This window comes from Cucurbita maxima, unplaced genomic scaffold (assembly GCF_002738345.1).
Source record: "Cucurbita maxima cultivar Rimu unplaced genomic scaffold, Cmax_1.0 Cma_Scf00002, whole genome shotgun sequence".
Taxonomy (NCBI): Eukaryota; Viridiplantae; Streptophyta; class Magnoliopsida; order Cucurbitales; family Cucurbitaceae; genus Cucurbita; species Cucurbita maxima.
Genome location: NW_019272018.1, coordinates 6,909,851 through 6,934,641, shown reverse-complemented (window position 1 = coordinate 6,934,641; position 24,791 = coordinate 6,909,851). Strand labels below are relative to the sequence as shown.

The window sequence follows — 24,791 nt, the reverse complement described above, 5'->3', positions numbered from 1 at the left end:
GTGGTTGATAAATGTCATCTACCTGTTGAGCTTGTGTGGATGATTTATGTTATAATTTTCATGCAACCAACCTAGAATGTCCTGTGAATGAACACCCTAAGAACCTAGTAGACCTCCATGGTGCATTAACATGATTTAAGTAACTTACAGAATCACGAAACTAGCTAAGTTGAGTGTAGAGTCAGGACAGGGTTGACACTCTAATCCGATTAAACAGTTCTTGAGAGAAACTAGTGACTACAAGGGGAGTATTTTTTTATACTCACCATTCTTTCCCTATCTTTTTCAGGTATCGGTCGAGGTGCGAAGATACTCAAGAGCTGCACTGTCATAGGGGAGTGTCGTGCTGGAGCGTCAATCCGCTTTGTTTAATAATATTTTATAAAAAGAATATCGAAGAAGAAGATAAACAGTTTATGTCTACGTACTAACCATCTAACATTAATGTGGTTTGATTATATAAATCATGACATATTTATTTAGTAATAGTTTATATTATAACCACACACTGAAAAACCCACCGCCACATAATTCAGGTTCGACGTCGAGTCCCTCTAACAACAAGAAGTTGCGATTGCCACAAGTGGAAACTCCCTATGAATGGCTAACCCAAACACTCCAGTCATGTCCAAATCCTCCCCGGCTGCTCCATTCGGCAACTTCCACTCAAATTTATGCACCACATTCGCCAAAGCCATCTCAATCATTGCCATTGCAAACGCAATTCCAGGACACCCTCTTCGCCCTGCACCGAACGGGATCAACTCCATATTCTGACCCTTAAAATCCATCGAACTCGTCATGAACCTCTCCGGTCGAAACTCCTCTGCTTCTTCCCACACCTCTGGGTCTCTTCCTATGGCCCATACATTGATCATAACCCGAGTGCCGGGATTAATATCGTATCCCTTCACCTTAATGGATTGACTCGATTCTCTGAACAGAAGCGGGAGTGGTGGGTGTAGCCGCAACGTTTCCTTGATTATTGCCTTCAAGTAATGCATCTTTTCTACATCCTCCTCCCCCACATAGCCTTTCCCACCCATTATTTCCCTCATCTCACCCTTCAATTTCTTCATGCTTTCTGGGTGTTTCAACAATTCTGACATTGCCCATTCTAATGCTGCGTACGTCGAGTCTACGCCTGCTGCAAACATGTCCTGTAATCAAAATCACAACGTTGATAACTTGAGAAGAACGGATGCAGGGCCTGTCGAGGATCGTTGGGAGTGAGTCATACGTTGCCTAATTTAGAAATAATCCATGGGTAATGGTCATTTTAGGAAACTCAAAGCAAACCCAATAGAGCTTATGCCCAAGGTGGACAATATCATACCATTGTTGAGAATAGTTACTCTTAAAATGGTATCAAAGTCATGCCCTTAACTTAGTCACGTCAATAGAATCCTCATGTGTCGGAACAAAGAAGTTGTGAGCCTATGCTTAAAGTGGACAATATCATACCATTATTGAATAGTTACTCTTAAAATGGTATCAAAGTCATGCTCTTAACTTAGTCACGTCAATAGAATCCTCAAGTGTCAAACAAAGAAGTTGTGAGCCTCGAAAGTGTAGTCATAAGTGACTCAAGTGTCGAACAAAGGGTGTACTTCGTTCGAGGACTCCAAAGAAGGAGTCGAGCCCTCGATTAAGCCTCGATTAAGAGGCTATTCGAGGGCTCGGCAGACTTCAGAAGGGTGTACTTCGTTCGAGGACTCCAAAGAAGGAGTCGAGCCTCGATTAAGAGGCTATTCGAGGGCTCCGTAGACTTCAGGGGAGGATTTTTTTGGAGGGAGTCTCACATTAGCTAATTTAGGGAATGATTATATATCAAGTAAATAATACATCTTCATTGGCATGAGCTGTCTTGGAGAAGCCCAAAGCAAATCCATGAACTTATACTGAAAGTAAACAATATCATACGATTGTGGAGATATGGGTCTTACCAAGATTAAAGCTTTTATGCTCCCCATTTGAAGGGGGAAGCCAGTGGAGTTCTCTGCTTGGATAGAGAGTAGAATATCCATCAAGTCCTTGAGCTCTGCTCTGTTCTGTAAATGAATATGATCTTCAATCACTTCATCTAACAAAACGTCCAGCTCTTTGGCTACCCTCTTCGCTTTGACGTCGAACCCAGAAACGCCATCGATCCAACCCAGCAATGGAACGTAGTCTCGAATGATAAAACTCGCCAATGACTCCCCAAATTGCAAGAGAAGGGACCTAAGCTTCGACCCATCTTGACCAATCCCATATTTTCTCCCAAAAGCCACCCTGCAAATCACGTCGTTGGTCAGTCGAGAGAAGAGTTCAGTCAAATTAACCGAAATTGGATTGTGTTGGATGTTGTCGATCATGGCCTTCACTTCTTGTTCTCTAACACAACGAAACGATTGGACACTGTTGTGGCTTAAAAGACGGAGCACGCCGATGCTTCTCATCCGCCTCCAATATTCACCATAAGGAGACATCGCTATATCTTTTGACCCATAAAGAAGCTTATCAGCCATGCTTGATTTGGGTCGATTGGCAAAGGTAAGATCGTGGGTCTTCATGATATCACGAGCCAGTTGGGGAGAAGAGACCACGATGGTGGGCTTGGTGCCCAAGTGAAGGAGAAACAGAGGACCATAGCGGCGAGCATAGTTTTGGAGAGTGATATGAGGAAGGCGGCCAAGCTTCAAAAGGTGGCCGAAGATTGGAAGCTTTGGCGGAGATGGGGGTGAGGCTTTTGATGTGTTTTGATTGGAAAGCAGCCATTTGTGGAGAAGGAAGATCAGGACAAGGACGCAACCACCGAACAAAATGGGATGAAGACATGATTGAAGAAGAAGAGTTTCCATTGCTCTCTCTCTCTCTGCTTTTACCTGAACAGAGAGGTGGCTGTATATATAATGGTTGAAGGAATCAAACCCGCTTTCAAAGACCAGATATGTATTAAACGTTTTCTGATTTTAATCTTAAAAATCAAATAACAAGAAATAGAAAAAAAAAGAATGTTTATTAAATGAACGAAAGAGTACAACGGTCACGTTAACTATAAAAATAAATTATACCCTTTATTATCGGTTAGTTAAATTGTATATATTTGCTTCTTTAATAAGTTAGTTTCAAATTTTTAAGATATTTGTTTTATACATATACATATTAAAAGAAGAACAAACAACTTTGTTGTGTAGTTGTTTGTGGGAGACACAAATCCCCTTAATACTATATTTTAAAAGAAATATCATAAAATTTTAAAACTAGCATTAATACCCTCTATTTTTATTAAAAAAAATTAAATTTTTAAATAATCATTAAAAATATTCATGAAATTTTTGGAGATGGGAGAATATTTTTTAAATGGAATATTAATTTTTAAAGAGTATTTTATTTAACCAAAAAAAGAAAGAATTAAAAGCTTACTCGGATGAAGAGAGTTGGTAGTTTTTCTTTCCTAAAAAAAGAAAAGAAAAAGAAAACTATAATTGTTATATTGCTAAAATAAAATAAATAGCACGGAAAGTGTATGCTACCGGAGGTGCGATAGGAAACGGGAGGTGGTGATAGTTGTGGAGTAAAAAACGACACCGCAGCGCAAAAGGAGTGTTTGGTGATTTAAAATTGTAAGAGGGAGAAAATAGGAATTTCACAAGAAGCCCTAGGCGCCCTTTTTTGGAGCAGTAGCACACAAACCCGGGGGTACCGAAGAGTTGTGGTGGTGGCAGAAATGGATAGAACGCCCATTTGAGGCTCTCTTTCGTCTTCCCATTTCTACAAGATAACGCTCCATTTCTCCTCACTCCCTCAAATCTATCCATTTCCTTCTTCCACAGTTTCTCTCTCGAATTCCTCGCTCTTCAATGGCGGCCATTTCCTTAGCTTCCGCTTCCACTTCCACTTCCTCCAAGCTCGCTTTCCCGCATCCCTCTCCTTCGCCCTTTTCCTCCAAACCCTCCTCTATCACCAAGCTTTCTTCCTCTTTCTTGAACCCTTCTTCTCTTCGCCCTCTTACCTTCACTTCTTCCTCTTCCTCCACTGTTAAACGCTCTCCTTCCTTCACTATTCGCGCCGCTCGTGGAAAATTCGAGAGGAAGAAACCCCATGTCAATATCGGCACAATTGGGCACGTCGACCATGGTAAGACCACTCTCACCGCCGCTTTAACCATGGCTTTGAGCAAAGCCCCAAAGAAATATGACGAAATTGACGCCGCACCTGAAGAGCGAGCTCGGGGTATTACGATTAACACCGCCACCGTTGAGTACGAGACTGAGAGCCGACATTACGCCCACGTTGATTGCCCTGGCCATGCTGATTACGTCAAGAACATGATTACTGGTGCTGCTCAAATGGATGGCGCAATTTTGGTTGTTTCGGGCGCTGATGGCCCAATGCCACAAACCAAGGAGCATATTTTGTTGGCTAAGCAAGTGGGTGTCCCCAATATGGTGGTGTTTCTCAACAAGAAGGATCAAGTTGATGACGAGGAGCTTCTGGAGCTTGTGGAATTGGAGATGCGTGAGTTGCTTTCGTCCTATGAATTTCCAGGTGATGATGTCCCAATTGTTGCTGGTTCTGCTTTGTTAGCTTTGGAAGCTCTAATGGCTAACCCCAATATTGTTAGAGGCGAAAATGAATGGGTGGATAAAATTTTTGAACTTATGGATTCTGTTGATAGTTATATTCCCATACCCGAAAGACAAACAGATCTTCCATTTTTGCTTGCTGTTGAAGATGTTTTCTCTATTACTGGTCGTGGTACCGTGGCAACAGGGCGTGTCGAGAGGGGTACCGTTAGAGTCGGAGAGACAGTGGATATTGTGGGATTGAGGGAAACTAGAAACACAACAGTAACAGGGGTGGAGATGTTTCAGAAAATTCTTGATGAAGCTTTGGCTGGGGATAATGTAGGATTATTGCTTAGAGGTGTTCAAAAGGCTGATATCCAGAGAGGGATGGTTTTGGCCAAGCCTGGCACCATTACCCCACACACCAAGTTTCTTGCAGTTGTGTATGTGTTGAAGAAGGAAGAGGGTGGTAGACATTCACCCTTTTTCGCTGGTTACCGACCACAATTTTACATGAGGACAACCGATGTCACCGGTAAGGTGACATCGATTATGAACGACAAGGACGAGGAGTCAAAAATGGTTATGCCAGGAGACCGAGTGAAAATGATTGTGGAACTGATAATGCCAGTGGCTTGTGAACAAGGAATGAGGTTTGCCATCAGAGAAGGTGGAAAGACTGTTGGAGCTGGTGTGATCCAATCTATAATCGAGTGAGTGGTAAGGAGAAACAACTTAAATTGTGGAAAATCAACTGAAATGTTCCTTACTCCTTTAAGTTAGGCTAAATTTGAACCAACATCAATGATTTCTTTTCTTCATTTTCTGTAACTTTCTGGATTTTCAATGCCATATATTTGTAGCTTTGTTATTATCTTGTTGGTTGGCGCAGACATGTCCCGTGGGTGGACACTGTTTTTATGATGGTATAATTTGCAGATACCTTTTTTTCCCCTCTTGTGCTGCTTAGTTTTGTGGAGGTCTTTCAATGAAGCATCTGCATTTATTATGCATTCAACCATATTCCTTTGTGATAGTTCTTCTTCGTTTCTCTGTAAATCCGCATTCTATGTCTGTCAAACTGTTAGCAAATGGTACCAAAATGATTTGTTGTTGCCATCGTTATTGCTTGAAGGTAAAAGCTTGCAGAGTTAGCTTCATTTGTAGCTCATCAATAGCATCTCATTGGATTGAAATTCTTGTTTTTTGATATTGCCACGAAGTTATTGAAGGCATTAGATTGTTGGGCTTTTGCTGATGACTCTGTTTTCATAAGCTATAATCTATCAGTTGCTCTGCCTTCACTGAATTACAACACTGCTAGTTAGGATGTTTATGTTACTGTTTCACTGTTTGTGGGTGTTGCACAGTGGCTTCAGGGTGGTGATACTTGCGGCAGTTAAATTGCTTGAAGGTAAAGGTGTAATTTTGAAAGTTTTGATTACTGTTCTTATGTCTTGGTTAAGAAAATGTCTTCTAATATTCGTTTCGCGTTGTTCTCTTCTTTCAATAACTAAGCTTTTTCTGATTTTACCATTCATTGAGACGGAAGGATACGAGATTCTCAGTTCCGGTATTGGTCTCTCGCTATTCTCACATATTCACTAGAGACACTAGAGATTGTGCTATAAAACTAAACTAGAGATTGTACTAAAACTAACCTGAGGACAAGATAAGAAAAAACATGTGGTATGCGTTCAAGACTTTTCAACCCAAATGTGAACTTTAATCCAATTGAAACATGTTTGGAAAAACATCTGGACCTCGTTTTTGTAAGGATCCAAGCCCACCGGTAGCAAATATTGTTTTCTTTAGACTTTTGTTTCCAACTTCCCCTCACAGTTTTTTTAAAACATGCATACTAGGGAGAGGTTCTCGCACCCTTATATGGAATACTTCATTACCCTCTCTAATTAATGTCGGATCTCACAGTCCACCTCTTTAGGGGCCAACGTCCTCGTTGGCATACCACTTGGTGTCTGGCTTTGATACTATTTGTAAAAGCCTAAACCCATTGTGAGTAGATATGATTCTCTTTGAGCTTTCCCCCCTGGGCTTTCTCGTCTAATGAGAGGTTTTGTTACAAGGAATGATTTGTTCTTCTTCTCTCCAACTAACGTGGATATGCTTTGGTTCTCTCTCTCTCTCTAACTGATGTGGAGGCTTTGTTCCCCTCTCCACTATCCTTTGTTCCTTTCTCCAACTAATGTGGTATATGTTTTATTCTCCTCTCCATCTAATGTGTAATATCAAAGTTTCACTCTCGGGAATGCCTTTCCAACCAATTGGAATATCATAGTTTCACTCCCATACCATTTTCTATAGGAGTATTACTGGGAGATTAAAAAACGTGTAGCTATGCCTACGAAACCTTATGACGACCCTATTTGGGGAATTTGAAGCATTTGGTGAAACAAAATTAGGGCCAATTTTTTCAACCGTTTTGGGAGGAATATTCAAATTTGATGAAATTTATACACGCTTTCACGACAAAACACTCCAACGGTGGTTTATTTTTCTAACTTTTTTCATTTCTTGAGTGAACATACATGGAAACGTCCAAAAAAAAAAGTTTGTTTCTCGGTTTTGTCTCTTACGGGGTCTTTATCTCACAATTGTTACAATCTTCCACGCATATTTTTAAAGGTAAGATACCTATGAGTAGCTTTAAAATTGATGCCAATTGATACTATAAATATCTCTCCTTTTTATTCTTCATTTAGTATTTTAGTTGAGATTTAAAAACTGTGCTAGGTTCCATTTATTTAAGATGGACAAATCTGAGCTCGGTCGAGTAAATAGATATCTCTAATGTACTAAAAAGAAAGAAAAAAAGAATATGGTTGGGTGAAAAGGGAAGGTCATGGTTGGCTTTAAACAGAGGCAGAATGGGCGGGCAGGTAAAGTCCTACTCGTCTTTCCTTCCTCCACTTTCATTTCACTCTTCCTTCCTGTTTGTTTCAAGTTTTATGCATTCAGACCTCTCTCTCTCTCTCTCTCTCTCTCTCTCTCTCTCTCTATATATATATATATATATATATACACACACACACACACACACACACATTACCTAACCTACTCCCAAGAAAATGACCTTTTCCAACTCTCCAATCCCCACACCCATTCCAATTTCCACACAAATTTTGGATCTTGTCTCTGTGTTCCATCTCCGTCTTCCTGCTGTTCTTCATGTTCTTCCTGTTCTTCCTCTTTCTCAGTGCGCATACACACACACACGCACATCCAAACCAACACAATTCCCTTCTTTCTAAAACTCTAAAAATACCAACAATTATTCAATATCATAGCTTCTATTACATGTGACATAGATACAACAAAACATAAAACCCATTACATTTGTCTGAATTTAGTTGTTGCACACATGATTAAAGGACATACATAGATTTATACATATATTGTCGGACCAGGGCGCTTGATTCCCCCTACCTTGCTTGGATGAGCTCAGGCAGCTGCTACACCAATTCTCCCCCGCCAAGCACCTCCAAATTCTTCAAACCATCCTCCATTGACAGACATCTCAAGAAGAAGAAGAAGAAGAAGAAGGAGAAGAAGGAGAAGAAGAAGAAGAAGAGGGTGTGCTTGAGAGAGAGAGAGAGAGAGAGAGAGAGCAGAGAAGGAGAGCATGAAAATGGGTTTATATAGTGAATGAAATTATTCCCGCATGCATATTGGAATTGGCTTTACATGTTAGAGTGGGTTTAAAGGGATTTAAAAGGGATGGAGGGATGGTGCCCTAAAGCTGGGGCTCTATACGCCCTCCTAAAACCAATACCAACTTTTAATTTAAGCCTTCCCCCTTTTCTCTTTCTGTCGGTTCTTTCAAATTCTTGTTGCTCTCCTTCCACGCTTTCCCTCCTCTTTTTTCTTTCCTCTCTTTCTCTTAACACCTCCTCCAATTTTGTCTCTGGTTCATTCATAATTCTTAGCACGGAGTACTGTAATAGTTCAAGTCCACTATTAGCAGATCTCATTCAATTTTGTTCATTACTATAATCGTCAGCCTCATGACTTTCGAAACGTATCTATTAGGAAGAGATATCTACACTCTTATAAGGAATGCATGGTAGGATTTCTACACCCTAAACCTCTTCCGGACGGATGCATTTGAAAAATCATGAGACTCACGATGATATATAACTAGTCAAAACTGATAATATCTGCTAGCGATGAGTTTGATGCATGTTCACGTACTATGTTTAATATTTCCACATATTGAATGAATTGTCCAAAGAATGACGTTGTGTTATCTCCTACAAAATCTAGGGTTTGTGATCAGAATCCATTGGGTTCCACCAAACCCTAAATCCAAAGACCAGAAGTGCGTCCGGAGCAATGGCAAAGGGACGCGTAAGAGGGGTGTCTGGCATGATGGGTAAGCATAGCAGTGCGTTAAACCAAGCTTTGCAATGAAGTCAATGGAGGTGGAGCCTGTTTGCTGACACATGTGCTGCGTATGCCGGCCACCAAAATTCCCCACTCACCGGAATTCCCTTATTTTTTTCTCATTGCCTTTCTCTGTCTTTCTCACTTTTTCATCTCCAATGTTTTACCTTTCTTAGAAATTATACCAATTACGAGGTCACAATACATCAACTTTATTTATTTATTTATGTATGTATATATATATATTTGTAAGAACCTAAATACTTTATAATGCATATAGTAATGAAAAATGGACTTTTTTTTTTTTTTTTTTTTTTTTTTTTTTTTTTTTTTTTTTTTTTTTTTTTTTTTTTTTTTTTTTTTTTTTTTTTTTTTAATGGGCCAACGATGCTCTTTTGTGTTGGCATTGATTGACCCAAAATAAAATGGTTCGAGAACAAAGCTCTTACGATGTTTTACTAGTAAGTACATGTGTCAAATGATCAAATTTCAATATTCCTCAAAATATTGATGGCAACTTAGTTGGCGTCCCAGACTATTTCCTTTTAGGATTAACGAGCTAATTTCTACTGATAGAGAATAGGAGACTAAAGAAGTATAGCATATTGGTGCCCAAGACTATAACCCTATAGGATCAACAAGTTGGTTTCTACTAATAGGGAATAGGAGACTAAAAAAGTGTAACATATTGATCGAGACTATAACATTATAGGATCAACGAGCTAATTTCTACTTAACATATCGTATAAGGATCAAGCTCAAATATAAACTATTTTAAACGAAAAGAATTCAACTCCACATACTAGGGTGGATTTCAATTAATTTAATTTGTACCTTTTTTGAATAAAAATAAAGATTAATTAAATACAATTTAGCCTTACAATTTGTATGAAATGAAAAAATAATAATAAATAGTGAACATACCCGACCCGACCCGACAGCGATAGTGGTGAAGCCGTGCCGTTAAACCCTCGAAAAAACCCTCAACTCGGAGATCTTCTTCACTTGAACATCATCTGGAACGCCGATTGGAGTTTCCCTGAGCAACCATGGCGAGAAGAAAGGCAATTCTGACTTCCCTCATGCTGGAAAACTCGCTCTTTTCGACTCGGTCGAGCTATTCCCAGGTGACTCGGTTTTTGCCCTCTTCTCTTTCTCATCAATCCCGCTTTCCCCCTTTCACAACAAATCATCGTATATTGTTTTTCTCATCGAAGCCTCATTCGCTTCTCGAGCTTGTTTTGGCCAACGATTGGTCGGAAATTTTAGAAACAGAGTTAGAGACTTTAAACCCTACACTCACACACGAAACTATGGTATATGTCTTGAAAAGACTCGATAAAGAACCCCAAAAGGCCTCGGATTTCTTCAACTGGGCCTGCGGGAAAAATGGGTCTACTCAGAGTTCTCCGATTTATAGCATTTTGCTTAGGATTTTTGTTCAAAATGAATCGATGAAGCAGTTTTGGATTACGTTGAGGGTCATGAAAGAACGGGGGTTTTACCTTGATGAGGAAACTTATTTGACCATTTTGGGAGTCTTGAAGAGGGCAAAGAAGGCCGCTGATGCCACGGCTTTGACTCATTTTTACAATCGGATGCTGCAAGAAAACGCCATGGATAGTGTGGTGCAGAAGGTGGTTAACATTGTTCTACGGTCAGAGTGGAATAATGATGTTGCTGAAAAACTTGAGGGGCTTGGCATTGTATTATCAGATAGCTTTGTAATTAGAGCGTTGAAGGAACTTCGAAATTTTCCATTGAAAGGCTTGAGCTTTTTTCATTGGGTTGGTTGTAGGTCGGATTATGATCACAACACAGTTACATACAATGCAATTGCCAGGGTTTTGGGACGGGATGACTCGATTGAGGCGTTCTGGGGTTTGGTTGAAGAAATGAAGAATGCTGGTCATGAGATCGATATCGATACTTACATAAAGATCTCTAGGCAGTTTCAGAGGACCAAGATGATAGGTGATGCTGTCAAGCTTTATGAGCTTATGATGGATGGGCCTTACAAACCCTCATTGCAGGATTGCAGTGTGCTTTTGCGGAGCATCTCTGCTAGTGATAATCCAGATTTGAGCTTAGTGTTTAGAGTGGCCAAGAAATTCGAGGCGACAGGGTACAGTCTCTCCAAAGCTGTTTACGATGGAATCCATAGGTCATTGACAAGTGCAGGAAAGTTCGATGAAGCGGAGAATATTGTAAAGTCTTTGAGAAATGCAGGGTATGAACCTGACAATGTTACATACAGCCAATTGGTATTTGGACTTTGCAAGGCTAGGAGACTTGAGGAAGCCTGTGAAGTGCTGGATGAGATGGAAGCACAAGGATGCGTTCCTGATATCAAGACTTGGACCATTTTAATTCAAGGACATTGTACTGCCAACGAAGTTGACAAGGCATTAGTTTGTTTTGCAAAGATGATAGAGAAGAATTGTGATCCCGACGCCGATCTTTTGGATGTTCTAATTAGCGGTTTCCTTGGCCAGAAAAAGTTAGATGGTGCTTACCAATTGCTGATTGAGTTGGTGAATAAGGCTCATTTAAGACCATGGCAGGCAACATACAAACATCTAATCGAAAAGCTCCTTGAAGTAAGGAAACTTGAGGAAGCTATTTCGCTTCTTAGTTTAATGAAGAAACAGAATTATCCACCTTCTCCTGAACCATTTGTTCAATATATCTCCAAGTTTGGTACAGTGGAGGATGCTGCTGAATTCTTGAAGGCTCTGAGCTCCAAAGAATATCCTTCCATGTCTGCCTATCTACATATTTTTAATTCATTTTTCAACGAAGGTAGACATTCTGAGGCCAAAGATCTGCTCTTTAAATGCCCACATCACATTCGAAAGCATAGTGAAATTTGTAAGCTCTTTGGATCTGCAGAAAGCAAAAGCACCACCACCACCACTACTACTACTACTCAATCTTCTCCCAATCCAATTGGAACTTAATTAATTATCACGATTAACAACGCATCGGATGCAGTTTCAGTTAGGTAGGCCGACGAGGATTAAGTCTACAGACTGGAGAAGTCCAAGCTCATGAATGCTTATATCTGCTCATATAGCTGTTTTGGTTTGGAAAAAACTAGCAGGCCTGCAGTTGGTGGAGGGAAATAGTTGCCTCCTCGTCTTCGTCTTTTCGATTCTTCCCATCAGTTTGGACCATTCACTCGTCATAATTTAGCTGCCTGCTGATATATCTAATATGACTTGTCTACTGATTTTTGGTTTAGGAATGAGAATAATATAATATGACTTGTCTCTCTTCCCTTTTCTTTTGGGTCCTGTTCTTCTGTTTACATTCTTTTTGTAATCCAATGTTGCCATATACGTGTGTTATGAATACTTCATATGCTCCTTGGCACATGATGTTAATGTATGAAGGGTTTGCCATTTTTCCGGTTCCTGTTTAGTTTGTCCTACGCAAAGATGCCCTGATGCTTGTTTTCGGCATAGAAATATCCTAAAATACGATGCTTTTAGCAGAACTTTGGTGTTAGTGTTATAATTCCGCATGTCTAAACTGAATTTGTGTGGATCTTAAGGAGAATCCTTTGGCTTAGTTTCGTCAATCATCCATGGCCATTTCTTTTGCTCTGAACAAGACCATTTCGTTACTACTTACAATTGATCCCCCTGTATTTCTGGTTCAAACTGAATTATGTAGCTCAATCAAAGTGTAAAGGATTCCATTAAACCGATTTTAAGCAACTCTTATTTTTCATGAAAGAATTCCTAGTCAATAGAAATGTGAATCTCTGTGCTGTTCTTGATCCACTGAATTGAACCATCCTATACGATATATAATCAAATTCATTGGCAAGGATTGAGAATTATGGTTGCATGGTTGATATTCCTGGTCGAGATTGCCTACTTGAAGAAGCCTATCAGTTCATTGTCAACATGTCCACTGCACCCAATGATGTTGTTTGGAGGACCCTCTTTGGCTTCCTCCAGAGCTCAAAGAAATGTTGAAATGGCAGAAAAATCTTTGGAACACATAACTCGATTGGAGCCTGATCAATAGAGATTACCTTTTCTGTCAAATACCTATACTTATTCGGTCACTGTGAGATTCCACATCGATTGAAGAGGGGAACGAAACATTCTTTATAAAAGTGTGGAAACCTCTCTCTAATATACGGATTTTAAAACCACAAGGCTGACAACGATGCATGACGGGCCAAAGCGAACAATATCTACTAGCGGTGGACTTGGGTTGTGACAATCCCTTGTTCAAACCACCATTAGAATTTCAAAAAATCTAAGGATGTGCAGGGACTCAGAGAAATATGAACCGATTATGCTTATTCAAGTATACCATTTAATAGATTAGGAAAAGAATTCTTATACAAGATTTTATTAGATCATGATATTGAGGGTCGAATCTCCAACATCATACATCCAAGCATCAGGATGCTCTTCTATTCCATCATGACGATGTAAGGCTTAGGCTGTGCTACAGATTGATACATGGTGGGGGATGAAGGAAATCCTTAGTTGGATACAAAACCTGTTGTTACTCCGCCTACTCTCTTTCAACAGGGAAATAGCTCACTGCTGTTCCTTTTTTCCCACCATTCTAGAGCTTAGTAACAATAACTGGAGCAGAAGAAACAACCTCTGGCCTTATTTTCCATTTTAGCTTTTCTGAGTGTCCCCCTACCGGACTGCCATCAGTGAGCTTGTTCCAGGAGACTCGGGAGGAAACACCGTGTTCTCAGAAGTGAAAACTCGGTAAGGAATCATCGGCTCGGGGGTGCTATGGTGTAGAAGTAAGTGAGTAGCATTTGGATGATTTGGGTGAAGTTTGGACGTGCATTTGCATCCTCTTGCCAACAAGATGTTATTAGAAGGATAGCCAGTTCCTCGGGAAGATTGTCTGCACTAGGCCTTACATTCTGAAACAATAATCATAACCCAAAATCCATCTTCCACAAAGATGAGATAGCAAACAGTTGATATGAAGGAGGGAGGAGGTATTACCTTAAAAGCAGCTGCATAGGCCGCTTGAAGATTTGACATGCCTTCAAATGGCAACTTGTTGTGTAGCAGTTCCCATAACACAATGGCAAAGCTATAGGCATCCACATTATGGTTGTAATGTTTCTTCTCCCCTTGCCTTAGTGTCACAGAGCTGTACAACTGACATCATATAACAATGAAACTTAGCTACTTTGAATGCTTGGAAGGAACCAAACTATATTTCCTAAAACGAGCACCTCGGGAGCCATCCAACGGTACATCCCCGTCTCCGCAGTCATCATCTCCGTCAACGACTCTTCTCTTGCCAAACCAAAATCAGCTAGTTTAACTGTTTTGTGATCTGCAGTCAACAGTAGGTTCTCTGCCAACACATTGAGAATTCAAGCAAGGAAGTTAAAGCCTTCAGCCTATAAATTCTTGAATGTACTTAAGGCGACGGTATACAACAGCAAGCTACCGTGATCTCAGTTGGGATTATGAGGAGGATGAAAAAGACTACCAGGTTTCAGATCACGGTGTATGATGCCACGAGAGTGCAAGCATTCCATAGCTCGAGCAATATCGAGCGCGAAAGCAACAGCCACATGTGTGTCCAAGCAGCGTGGGCGCATATTGAGCAGGTACTTTCGTAAAGTCCCTCCTAATAAGAGCTCAGTTACTATCACCATTACAGGGTCCTTGCAGGCACCAATAAACTGTTCATACATAAGGATCCATTACTTCAAAATGTTGTGATGAGGATGGAGCTGAATCAAACCTTAACCATTTGGTTTCCGATCTAGAGTAGAATCGACTCCCAGCTTCCACAATTCTACAGAACTCCTAGCAGCTCCTATGGATAAGCTCTGAAACAAATGAACACATGATTGAGAGCTTGGGTACTTGAAAGACAGGCGCAGAAGGATTGGAGAAAGATCCCCAGAAATGGAAGCAAGACTGAAATGGGATCTGCGTAAACTAATGAAAGGCACGTGGAGGGAAGGAAGAACTCATCTTTCTCAACGTCTTTCATTCAATCCCTCTAAACTCTCTAATTCACTCTCATTTTGAATGCCTTTTCTTTTCCCATAGAATGAATTTGGGTTGAAAATGAGTGACTTGGCTTTGTTTACCTCTTCAATTCTGTATTCTATTTATTAATATTAAATATTATGTTTGTTTGTATCTCAATTTTTTCAACTATGCTTTCTCCAATATCAGTCTTATGATCTATTAACTTCAAGAATTCAAAGTCTGCTCTAATTATATATATAAATATTTTAGTATTAAACTTTTTTTAAAAATAGCTTATTTAAAATTTCATTTGTTGCAAAATACCTATGTAGACTTTACTTTTCAAAAATATTTCTAAATGGGTATTCTCACACTTCTGTCACATTAGTTTTTTACTCATCATTCTAAAAAAATGATATTTTGAAACATTTATAAAACAACTTCTATAATCTACGACCACTATCAAATAAAGTAAAATCCCCCCAATTTCTCTCTCCGGACAAAATAAAAAACCATTCTTTTTCTTCCATAATTTATAAGATTAAACAGAAACAGAGAGTGAATCGATCTCCATCGACCGAACCACGGCGACGAAGCTGAGGACGGCGGCGAAAGCAACAGCAACAAGCCCTCTTTCTTTAACCAACACGGCGCTCAAGTACATGGCTACATCAGCGGTGATCTGTCTTCCCTGTTTCACCAAAACCCGCCGTCGGTTTCCGGCGAACGCCAACAGCACCAACACCGTGATCCACGCCACCATGGTGGCTCTCGCGGCCACCACCGCCACTCCGGCAACCACTAACAACCCCACAATTGGAACCCATCGCCCCATCAAATCAAAATTAAGAACGACAATACACGAACCTGAAAGCAACAGAAATATCCCCGACAACAAAACTGCCTCCGTCGCCGGAGTAGACATTCTTCTGCGCTTTGCGTTACAGAGCAATCTGATGAGAGTATGTGCTTTTTATGCAAACCTTCCGTTTGTTATTTGTTTTTATATATGAATTATTATGACAACTCAAAGGGATATTAATTGAATCTTGGATTTTGATTGATTATTTTCAAAGTTGCCTCAACATTGGTGTTTGGGAAAGGAATTGGCAGCCATGTGCTGCACATGGGGAGGTGCTCGACCTCATTATGTGGGGGCCAATATATCTTTTCAGGGTACAAAATTAATTTCTGCCTTCAATTCATAAAATATTGCAATTTATAGTATATGATATTTTTATTGGAGCAATCATTTTTTTTTTCTTATAAAACTAATATTTAGTGAAAATTGAATGGACACTTAATTTGACGAAATTAAAATTTATGATTAAATTTGATATAAATCCCTAAAATTAGGGATATAAGCTGTTTTATAATAAGGCTGGTACTTGATAATGAGCTTTGATTGAAGTAGTAAGTCAACTGCCAATTGCATAATTTGGGGACTACTCTCTGCATGTGCCCATATATTTTTAATATAAATTTCATTCCTTTTTTTTTTTTTCTCTTTATGTCCTAAAGTTTTATATTAATGAAATCATATATTTATTTAATTGTGATTAATTAGTGTTGCTAACTACTATAATACAACTTAAATGGATAAATGATAGGAAAATAAGTAAGTCGATCTGAACTTATAATGAAGATCAAGTTGTTTAACCTTGAGACATTTGTACATTTGAAAGAAAGAATGAGCTCTCAATTCTCATCGGAGAGGAAGACTTGAGCCAAACAGTAGTCTTTCTTTTGCTTTGCTTGCCTGATGGAAGAAGATTTATAAATATATATATATATGTATATATATATAAGAGTAAATAAAGAAAAAATCATTTTTTTTAAAAAAAAACAAAAAATGGAAAATAGGAAGTAAGGAAGTATGACGGACCTGGTCCTCCCAGTTTGTGTTAAAAGTAATGAACAAAAGCAGAATGGATTGTCGACAACCTCCACATGTAATTCCCATCCATAGTATCTTTTATTTGCTACTTTTTAAAATCTTAATTTTCAACCAAATTCAAACGAGAGTTTAATAGCAACTATAATTATTTTAAGGTAATTAATAGTTAAAGAAAGAAAATAATAAATAGTAATATATATACCTTCCCTCCAAAATGCAACAGAAAAGTGAAGATTATAGCGCAAGGTAACCCGAGTAGGTAATATGCTCCAAGGTTCACCCATGCCCCTATCTTCTGCCATCCACATCCTCTAGCTAGCCCTGAATACCCATACCCATTTATTAATAACAAATTACACCCAATTATCTCTTACTAACTAGGTACCACAAATACAAAAAATGACGTATTTGCAGCACCTGGGTTAATATATAGAAACAAACTGACGTGTCATACAATAAATACAAAAGTTAGATAAAGAACTCTAGAAAATTTCTCGGGAATCATATCGTACCTGAAAGGACGCCTTGGATGGCATCCATAAAGTTGGAAGTGGCAAGTATTGGCACTATCATACTCAAATATTTCACCACCTCTGCTTCATTGGTGAACACATAACCCCATTCGTTCCTCACAGCAATTAGTAAAATTCCTAATGCCATTCCTTTTTAGTAAAATTCCTAATGCCATTACTTCTGCGACCCCCAAAACCACCACTTCCTTCGCTGCTAGCCTAGCTGCCGTTGCCTTCCCTGCCCCTAACTCATTCGACACTCTTGTGCTTCATTCATAACAGCAAAATTACCGTTTCAGTTATATCAAACTATAAAACTTAAAGTTTGTGTCTATTTGGTCTCGAAATTTTTTTTAAAAAAAAAATTCATAAATTTTCAATTTTGTGTTTAATTGATTTTCAACCCATTCAAATTTATAAACTTAGTACTTTATACCTCACTACACTGCCGAAACCATAGGCAATTCTGAAAACCAGCGAACTTGTGCTCAAGCTGCACCCAAATCATTTCACTCATAATAATTAGAAGTCTCTACTTGATCATTGTGCTTACCCAATATGTTGACTACATTATCTAAGAATAACTGAGCTCAAAATTAACTTACAAAATGATGCTTTATTTGATAAACCAAGTGTTTAGTCGGTACATACAAAATTAAAAGTTTAAAAAAAATTATAAAAAGTTTAAAACTAGCAAATATAATAGACCCAACCTGATCGACAGCATCGACGTTTCCAACCCTGGATTGGGAAGAAGCCCGGACATGAGAACTAAAAACTCGCTCAACCAGTACTCCAAGCTGCCATTCATGAATTAAACAATATTATATCATGAAGTTAGGAAATGTTTATGTATGAACGATTAAAGAGTGTTCGAGTTGTGAACGATAAATAACTTGGGAGATACCGACCGGATCAGTTACTTTACTCACCATATCATGAGTGAAGAAGGAATCGCCAAAGCCAAGAAGCCAACCAAATTCTTGATTCCATCAATGGAGAAGCCAGTCCAAGTCTTCTGACATTGAGGAGAAAACTTGATGTACAGACCCAAAACCAGCACATTGACCCAGTAAGTTATGGCAGAGGACAAAGCAGCTCCTCTGATGCCAAACCCAAATCCATAAACCAAACCCCAACAAACAAAAAGATGGATCAAACTGGAAGCTCCGGTGGCAATCAGCAATGGAGAAGTTAGATTTTGTGTCTGCAAGAATCTAAGTTGGCACTGAAGAAGGACATAAGGGATGATGCTGGGGATTAGCCACTTGCCATAGATTCCAGCTTGCTCTGAAATGAGTGGGTCTTGTTTGAGAAGTGTGAAGATTTGTTGGATTGATGCCCACAAAAGGGCTATGGGAATGCAGATAATTGAAATGACTACCATGGCTCTTTGCATGTGGATCCCGAGCATGTGATATTGTTTTGCTCCATAGGCTTGTCCACATAGTGTCTCTAATGCACTGCCCATTCCTAGCTACAAAAATGTGAAATAAAGAAACAAAATTTTGTTGATTGTGAGGGTACTGATTGAACATTGGATTTCCATATGTTAATTCGAACCTAAAATGAAGAGTTGAAAAGAAAACAATTGGCAATGGTTGGCAGTACAAGAAGGGAAGATGAAAGGAAGATAAGCAGCATACCAAGAGACTAAAGCCAGTGACTCCAGCAAAAGAGAATGCCATTGAAGCACCAGAGAGTTGCAGCTCTCCGAGATGGCCAATGAACATGATCGATATCAGCTGCAAACTATACTGCAAAAAGCTCACCAAAACCAGAGGACCCGCCAGCCCCATCTGCTTCCTTATCTCAGTCATCACCTCCTCCCATCCCTCTCCATTATCCAACCCCTTCAAATCCCTCTCACACTCTGAAACCAAATGGGCTTCATCGAGATTAAGCAACTGTGTGTTGTAATCTGCATCCCATCAAAATTAAGCAGCAGCAGACAGAAGTGTCAATTTCCAAAGAATGCAAAAGAATAAGCAAATAGGGCCACAGGAACACAATCCCAAGGCACTGCCTTTTAAATTGAAATCATGTCAGGTAGTTGCCAGTTTTAAATTAATAAGCAAAAAGGGCCACATGAACACCGAGGGGGATTAGTTTAATATAGAGAAGTAAACGCAATCACCACGTCATAAATAGCAATTGTTTATAGTGACAAACATGAAGATGGGTTGCGTGAGGAGGCTGAAGCTTCATTTATTTGACACTACTAAACTATAATAAAAGTTGAGTGAAGGAGGCTTATCTGAGAAATGAACAGTAGAATCTCAGTAGCATTCACTTGGCGATATGCATGCAGTCGCAATGTGAAGCCTTGGATTGCAGGACAACGCAGCAAAGAAAAGGCTGAATTGTTTCATTGCGGTGGCAGTCCAATTTTGAAACGCAGACAGACTTGAGTGTTCAAAATTTCAAGGCACGCTCTCGACTCTGTCTTGAACACAGCCAACAATATGATTAACCTTTAAATCACTCCAACCAGGATCAAGAAGCCTTCGAATCAATCACACACATTTTACACCTAACTAAAAGTAGTTCATTTATTTTATTTATTGGAAGGGCCAACCAAAGCAGGATCCGCTACAATGGATCTAATTATGAATGAAATCAACGTTTCCCTGTAGTTTATACACATACAAGATCTCTCTAGATTACACAAAAGTCAATTTGTGTTCAAATGTGACAAAGTGAACTAGAATAAGTATATATACATGAAACTATCAAAAGACTAAAAAGTATATGTTTTCTATCTCTTCTTTCTTTATCCTTTACACCTACATATGTTTCATACAAGATGTGATAGTAATGTTAGAAATGAATAGCCAAAGATAATCGATTGCTTCAAAGTGTAAGGAAAATAAGTTGACTCAAACTAAATATTGGAGTGAAAGAGAGTCATTCAGGTCAAACTGGATGGGAAAATATGGTTATTAGTAAGGAGAAATGTACAATGCGGCCAGTAATGAACCGGGGAGAAATGTAAGTAACCCAGCAATTTTCCCTCACTGTTCAATTGCCGTAGACACGCTACAAAAACACACAATAGCAAACTCATCCAGGCTTCAAACTCCAACAAAAATTCCTTATAATTGTGGTTTCTTATGAGTTCTCATGACAGTAAAAGAATCTACTGAACCTGATCGAGACATATCATCAAGGACCAAAAATCAGTGTGGGGTGAAGGAAGCAAGGCCGCGACAGGTAGAGGTGTAAGGAATGTAAAAATGGGTGTAAGAGCTCCATCACATTATAGCTGCTGATCAAGAAAAGGGTCTTTCGGACTTTTAGGAGATCCAACAATACCAGACACGGTTTCTGTAACCCCAGAAACGTAAGTCTTCACCCAAGAAGTGCTTCGAGTCAGCCATCCAGTCTGTCCTTGTTCTTCCACTGCAAGAGTTCTTTTTCTATCTTCCTCCTCAAGAATTTCAAGCCACCTCTTGGACATGAATGTCCTCACAGCATCCGGTCCTTTGTTTACGACTTCCATGGGTGGAGTTTCAAGAGGATTTTGCTCCAAGTTTAGTTTCTTTAAATTCTCAAGATGGCCAAATGTATCAGGTAGAGAGTGAATCTGGTTATTGCTAAGATCAAGTTCCCTAAGGCTGGATAAATCACCGAAGGTCTGTGGAAGTTCATTAAGGTCAGTAAAGTTACTGCTTAGGTTGAGATACTCAAGTTGAGTCAATTTCCCAATTGCCTGAGGAAGGCCATGAAGCTCGTTGAAATGAGCATCCAGGTAACGCAAAGAGCTCATACCACAAACAGAAGAGGGAAGTGAACGTATTTTGTTTAACTGGATAGCAAGCTTCTGCAAATTCACCAGTTCATGGCCAATATTTGTTGGCAAGTACGTTAGACTGTTGAAGCTCACATCTAACTCCACCAATGACCTACGGATTCAAGACGCAATAATAGAAGTCTTAACTTTGCGGCAGAAAATTCATAATAAACCATCGCTTAATATATTTTTAAAAAAGTGTGAAATGTGGGTACTGTACAGTCATGGAGAAATGCTAGAAAGATGACTTTTTGTTCAAAAACATGTAAAGTGAGGGATTTAAACGGTCTTGATCGAAGGAATATGCCTTAAGCAATTGATCTATGATCATATTGGCAAAATGATAGAAAGATGTTATTTCTTGCGTAGGTAAAATCTTGTACCTGCACTGGCATATTGTGTCAGGAAGGGCGTGCAACTTGTTTCCGGAGACATTCAGGAGTTTCAGCTTTTGCAGTAAGCCAATTGAGTCAGGCAATGTCCCCAGAAGATTGGATGAGGCATTCATCTCTTCTAGATTTTCTAAGCCGGATATCGAATCAGGGATAATCTGCATTAGTTGTAAATGCAAGTGAAGAAATAAAAAAAATAATTGAAGAAACAAATCATACAAATAAATATTCGGGAATCTTCAATTTTTAATATGGCCATCTCAAATCCAAGTCCAAAATTGACAGATCTGTGAAAAGCACATGCTAAGCATATCAATGGAAGTTGAGAAGATTATTATACAAAAGGCAAAAATAGCCCGACCACATATCTAAGATGCAAAGCATTAATATTGGTCTAACCAATATTACAGACTTCAGGACAATCTCCTGCCATCTGCACCAATTATTTATAGACTTCTCTCCATAGATTTCAAATCATCATCATAGCAATGATGAATAATAAGACCATGGATAGTTCATTTTTTTCCTGTCCAAAAATAAGCAGCCCCAGAGTTGGAATTTCTTCCTGTTTCCTGGATTATACCAGCAACTTCCATTGAAGAAAGTTGTTAAAAGTCCCTAATAGACTTCTTGAGTATAATCTTTCTGCCAGAGACCACCGTTCGTACATAGCATTGTCCGTTGAATTCTGTGCATCTTGGCATAAACCACCCATATCCAGCCCCCATCTTTTACAAGAGTGCTCTAAATGCCCTATAACTAGAGGACTATGACAAAGGGGAAAGAAATTCTTGGTCCTTAACATCCCAGTGTAAATTTCGATTGAAGGGCCTGCTAAAGGCACCATTGCACTAAGATCTAAATGGTCATCATTGACAGTAAAAGAATTTACAATCAGCAGAACTTCAATGGAATGGCCCCCATCCATTTATCCCATCTCCAAACAGGAAGAAAATGATATCCTCAATATATTGAAATGTTAAACCAAGAGTCTAAAAAGTGATTCTGATATCAACCTTAAGCACATCATTATTACAAAAGCAAACAACACTGAGGAGCTAAAAACCAGCCTTGAAACATACTGCACACAAGTCGATGTTAACGAAGACTTCTCAAACAGTCGGAACGATAAGCCATAGTTAAACCAATCGCGTGTCTCTAAGAAAGATTCTAATCGCCATATAAGCTACAAAAAGCCCCTATACTCGTATGAACTAATGAAGACTTCAATTCAACATAATTTCACACACAAATGGTTCATTCAAGAGCAGGAATTCATTATCGGTCGCTAGTATAATCTGTCACAGTGTGGTGATGATTCGACTACAGATGCAAAGAATAAGGCATTGAATGTCGTAAGCTAACCTTGAGTTGATTGCAGGAAATATCAAGCACAACCAATCCCCGAATACGTCCAAATTCTTCAGGCAAGAACCGCAAACGTCGGCCGGAGAGACTAACTCGATCAATTTGCTTCTCATTTGCCTCCTGAAGAATCCTCGCAACATCATCATTGACCTCCTCGTTCACTGGATCCAAGCGTTGCTCCTCCGGCAGTCCTCTCTCCGCCGACTCGTAAATCTTCACCAACCTCTCCTCAGCTTCCTTCAACATCTTCTCATACGCCTCGTGCATCGCATCCAATTGCACAATCGCCTTATACACCTGCTTCTCTTTATCCGCCGCCTCCCGGCACTCGTTCTCTTGCTGAGCAAGATGAGCCCTCCACTCGAGCAACTCCACATCCGCCGGCCTAGACGAAAGCACGATTTCCTGGAGCTTGGCAGACAACTTGGATTCTACATCAGCGAGCTTAGCATTAGCAGTATCGACAGCCTCATGGTCAGGTCTCTCCCCAAGGTTTTTGAGGACGGATCGGGTCTTAGCGACATCAGATATAGCGCTGGTCATAGAAGCCAATAACTTAGGGTCCGATAAATGAGGCATGTGATCGACGATTCGGGGGGAGGATGAGGAAGGATGGGAGGAATGATGCGGAGCGTTGCGGGACATCGGAGATGCAGGCTGTTCGATGTCGGTTTCGACGCGCGGCGATCGAGGGCTGAGAGAGGGGATTCGGGCCAGGACATAGGAAAGGATGGGGAAACGTTTTGGGTTGGGATCCATCGCCATGGTGAGTGATCGAAGAACAATTGATCGGAGCAGAAGAACAAAGAGAGTAAGAAGAAGAATAAGAAAAAGGAGAACAGACACTGGAAGGAGCGGAGATATTACACTCAGCTCGGCCAAACCTTCACAGCCGGATTCATCCACGTCATCCCAGTTGGTTACAACTGTAACAGCGGGTAATAATAAATTTCCCCATCATTGAGTTATTGATAATTATTAATTTAAAACAAAATTTGACCATTTCTTTCATCGTTAACGCGTCCGTTGCTAATCATTTCGCGTAAGATATACGGTTAAAGATTAGAGGAATTATGGATTTTATATATTTTTAATATTTGCTCTATTAATTATACAAATAATAAACTCTAAACACTATATATCAAAAAGTAGAGCATCGGTTTCTAAATTTAACAACCATATTGTATTGTAACTAAAACACTAAGTTTTTTATGATATAGCATTATTCTGGTCAAATGGAGTGAGCTGTGCTTCGCAATGACTCAGATTAATTATTCTATAATACTGTTAAAAATGAGAAATGGTTAATTATTTATCTATCTAATGAGAAACAGAATACGGTTAAAAATGAAAAACAGATCCTAAAAATATATGGTTAATCAAATTAAATCCTACCTTAAAATATATAAAATTTGAAAATAAGATAAAATATATTATACGGTTAATCAACTAAAAAAAATATTAACGGACTATTAGATATATTTAAGATTTATAGATATATTATCTAAATATTATATCTTGATATCTACCCTAATAGATCACAAACAAAACGATTTATAAATGGAATGCATATTCATTTGAATGAAAAGTTTAGTATATTTTGAGTTGTTATTAATTGTTATTGAAAAGTTGATGATTTTATGAAACTTGAGCATTTTCCGAGAGTTCCATTATAAAATTCCAATAATTTTGGTGATTAAATTATTCAAAATCCCCTCGGAGTGTATGAAATCATGAACCAACTTTTCGTGTTCTTTGAAGCCAAGTTTGACAAAATTTCATTGACCCCTCTGAATATGCGTCGACTCGGCTTCAAAAAAAACAAGGGCATTTCCGTCAAATGACTCCCAAAGCCATCCCCCTTCCTTCGTCCTTGTGATGC

General features: G+C 39.2%; 5 protein-coding genes and 2 pseudogenes across 5 annotated transcripts; 2 read left to right on the top strand and 5 right to left on the bottom strand.

Moving 5' to 3' along the window:
• Window positions 1–404: 404 nt before the first annotated feature.
• LOC111471939 (cytochrome P450 71A3-like) lies at window positions 405–2,876 on the bottom strand. Its single transcript, XM_023117621.1, has 3 exons — window positions 1,947–2,876; window positions 533–1,160; window positions 405–430 (listed from the first exon to the last, which is right to left on the bottom strand). The coding sequence occupies exons 1-2, from the start codon at window positions 2,841–2,843 to the stop codon at window positions 555–557; spliced, it is 1,503 nt and encodes a 500-aa protein (XP_022973389.1). The 5' UTR covers window positions 2,844–2,876; the 3' UTR covers window positions 405–430; window positions 533–554.
• Window positions 2,877–3,688: 812 nt separating this feature from the next.
• On the top strand, window positions 3,689–5,574 carry LOC111497788 (elongation factor Tu, chloroplastic-like). The gene has a single exon (XM_023148736.1). The coding sequence runs from the start codon at window positions 3,846–3,848 to the stop codon at window positions 5,268–5,270; it is 1,425 nt and encodes a 474-aa protein (XP_023004504.1). The 5' UTR covers window positions 3,689–3,845; the 3' UTR covers window positions 5,271–5,574.
• Window positions 5,575–9,951: 4,377 nt separating this feature from the next.
• On the top strand, window positions 9,952–12,374 carry LOC111468041 (pentatricopeptide repeat-containing protein At3g48250, chloroplastic). The gene has a single exon (XM_023113101.1). It carries the CDS (start codon window positions 10,007–10,009, stop codon window positions 11,915–11,917), a length of 1,911 nt encoding a protein of 636 aa, XP_022968869.1. The 5' UTR covers window positions 9,952–10,006; the 3' UTR covers window positions 11,918–12,374.
• Window positions 12,375–13,256: 882 nt separating this feature from the next.
• Window positions 13,257–15,901, bottom strand: LOC111498096 (annotated as a pseudogene).
• Window positions 15,299–15,924, bottom strand: LOC111498104. Its single transcript, XM_023149189.1, has one exon. The coding sequence runs from the start codon at window positions 15,870–15,872 to the stop codon at window positions 15,489–15,491; it is 384 nt and encodes a 127-aa protein (XP_023004957.1). The 5' UTR covers window positions 15,873–15,924; the 3' UTR covers window positions 15,299–15,488.
• Window positions 15,925–16,475: 551 nt separating this feature from the next.
• On the bottom strand, window positions 16,476–19,287 carry LOC111497443 (annotated as a pseudogene).
• A 950-nt stretch (window positions 19,288–20,237) lies between these two features.
• Window positions 20,238–23,799, bottom strand: LOC111498090 (plant intracellular Ras-group-related LRR protein 9-like). Its single transcript, XM_023149164.1, has 3 exons — window positions 22,907–23,799; window positions 21,533–21,699; window positions 20,238–21,261 (listed from the first exon to the last, which is right to left on the bottom strand). Exons 1-3 carry the CDS (start codon window positions 23,672–23,674, stop codon window positions 20,616–20,618), a joined length of 1,581 nt encoding a protein of 526 aa, XP_023004932.1. The 5' UTR covers window positions 23,675–23,799; the 3' UTR covers window positions 20,238–20,615.
• Between the last annotated feature and the right edge of the window lie 992 nt (window positions 23,800–24,791).

Bases quoted from the DNA above. Each gene is read 5' to 3' on its own strand.
- LOC111471939 (XM_023117621.1), bottom strand. From the start codon at position 2,843: ATGGAAACTCTTCTTCTTCAATCATGTCTTCATCCCATTTTGTTCGGT. The intron at 1,161-1,946 runs GTAAGACCCATA...TTTTGATTACAG, and splicing joins GCATAAAAGCTTTAATCTTG to GACATGTTTGCAGCAGGCGT.
- LOC111497788 (XM_023148736.1), top strand. From the start codon at position 3,846: ATGGCGGCCATTTCCTTAGCTTCCGCTTCCACTTCCACTTCCTCCAAG.
- LOC111468041 (XM_023113101.1), top strand. From the start codon at position 10,007: ATGGCGAGAAGAAAGGCAATTCTGACTTCCCTCATGCTGGAAAACTCG.
- LOC111498104 (XM_023149189.1), bottom strand. From the start codon at position 15,872: ATGTCTACTCCGGCGACGGAGGCAGTTTTGTTGTCGGGGATATTTCTG.
- LOC111498090 (XM_023149164.1), bottom strand. From the start codon at position 23,674: ATGGCGATGGATCCCAACCCAAAACGTTTCCCCATCCTTTCCTATGTC. The intron at 21,700-22,906 runs GTTAGCTTACGA...CAACTAATGCAG, and splicing joins TTTCCTGCAATCAACTCAAG to ATTATCCCTGATTCGATATC. The intron at 21,262-21,532 runs GTACAAGATTTT...TTGAATCCGTAG, and splicing joins GACACAATATGCCAGTGCAG to GTCATTGGTGGAGTTAGATG.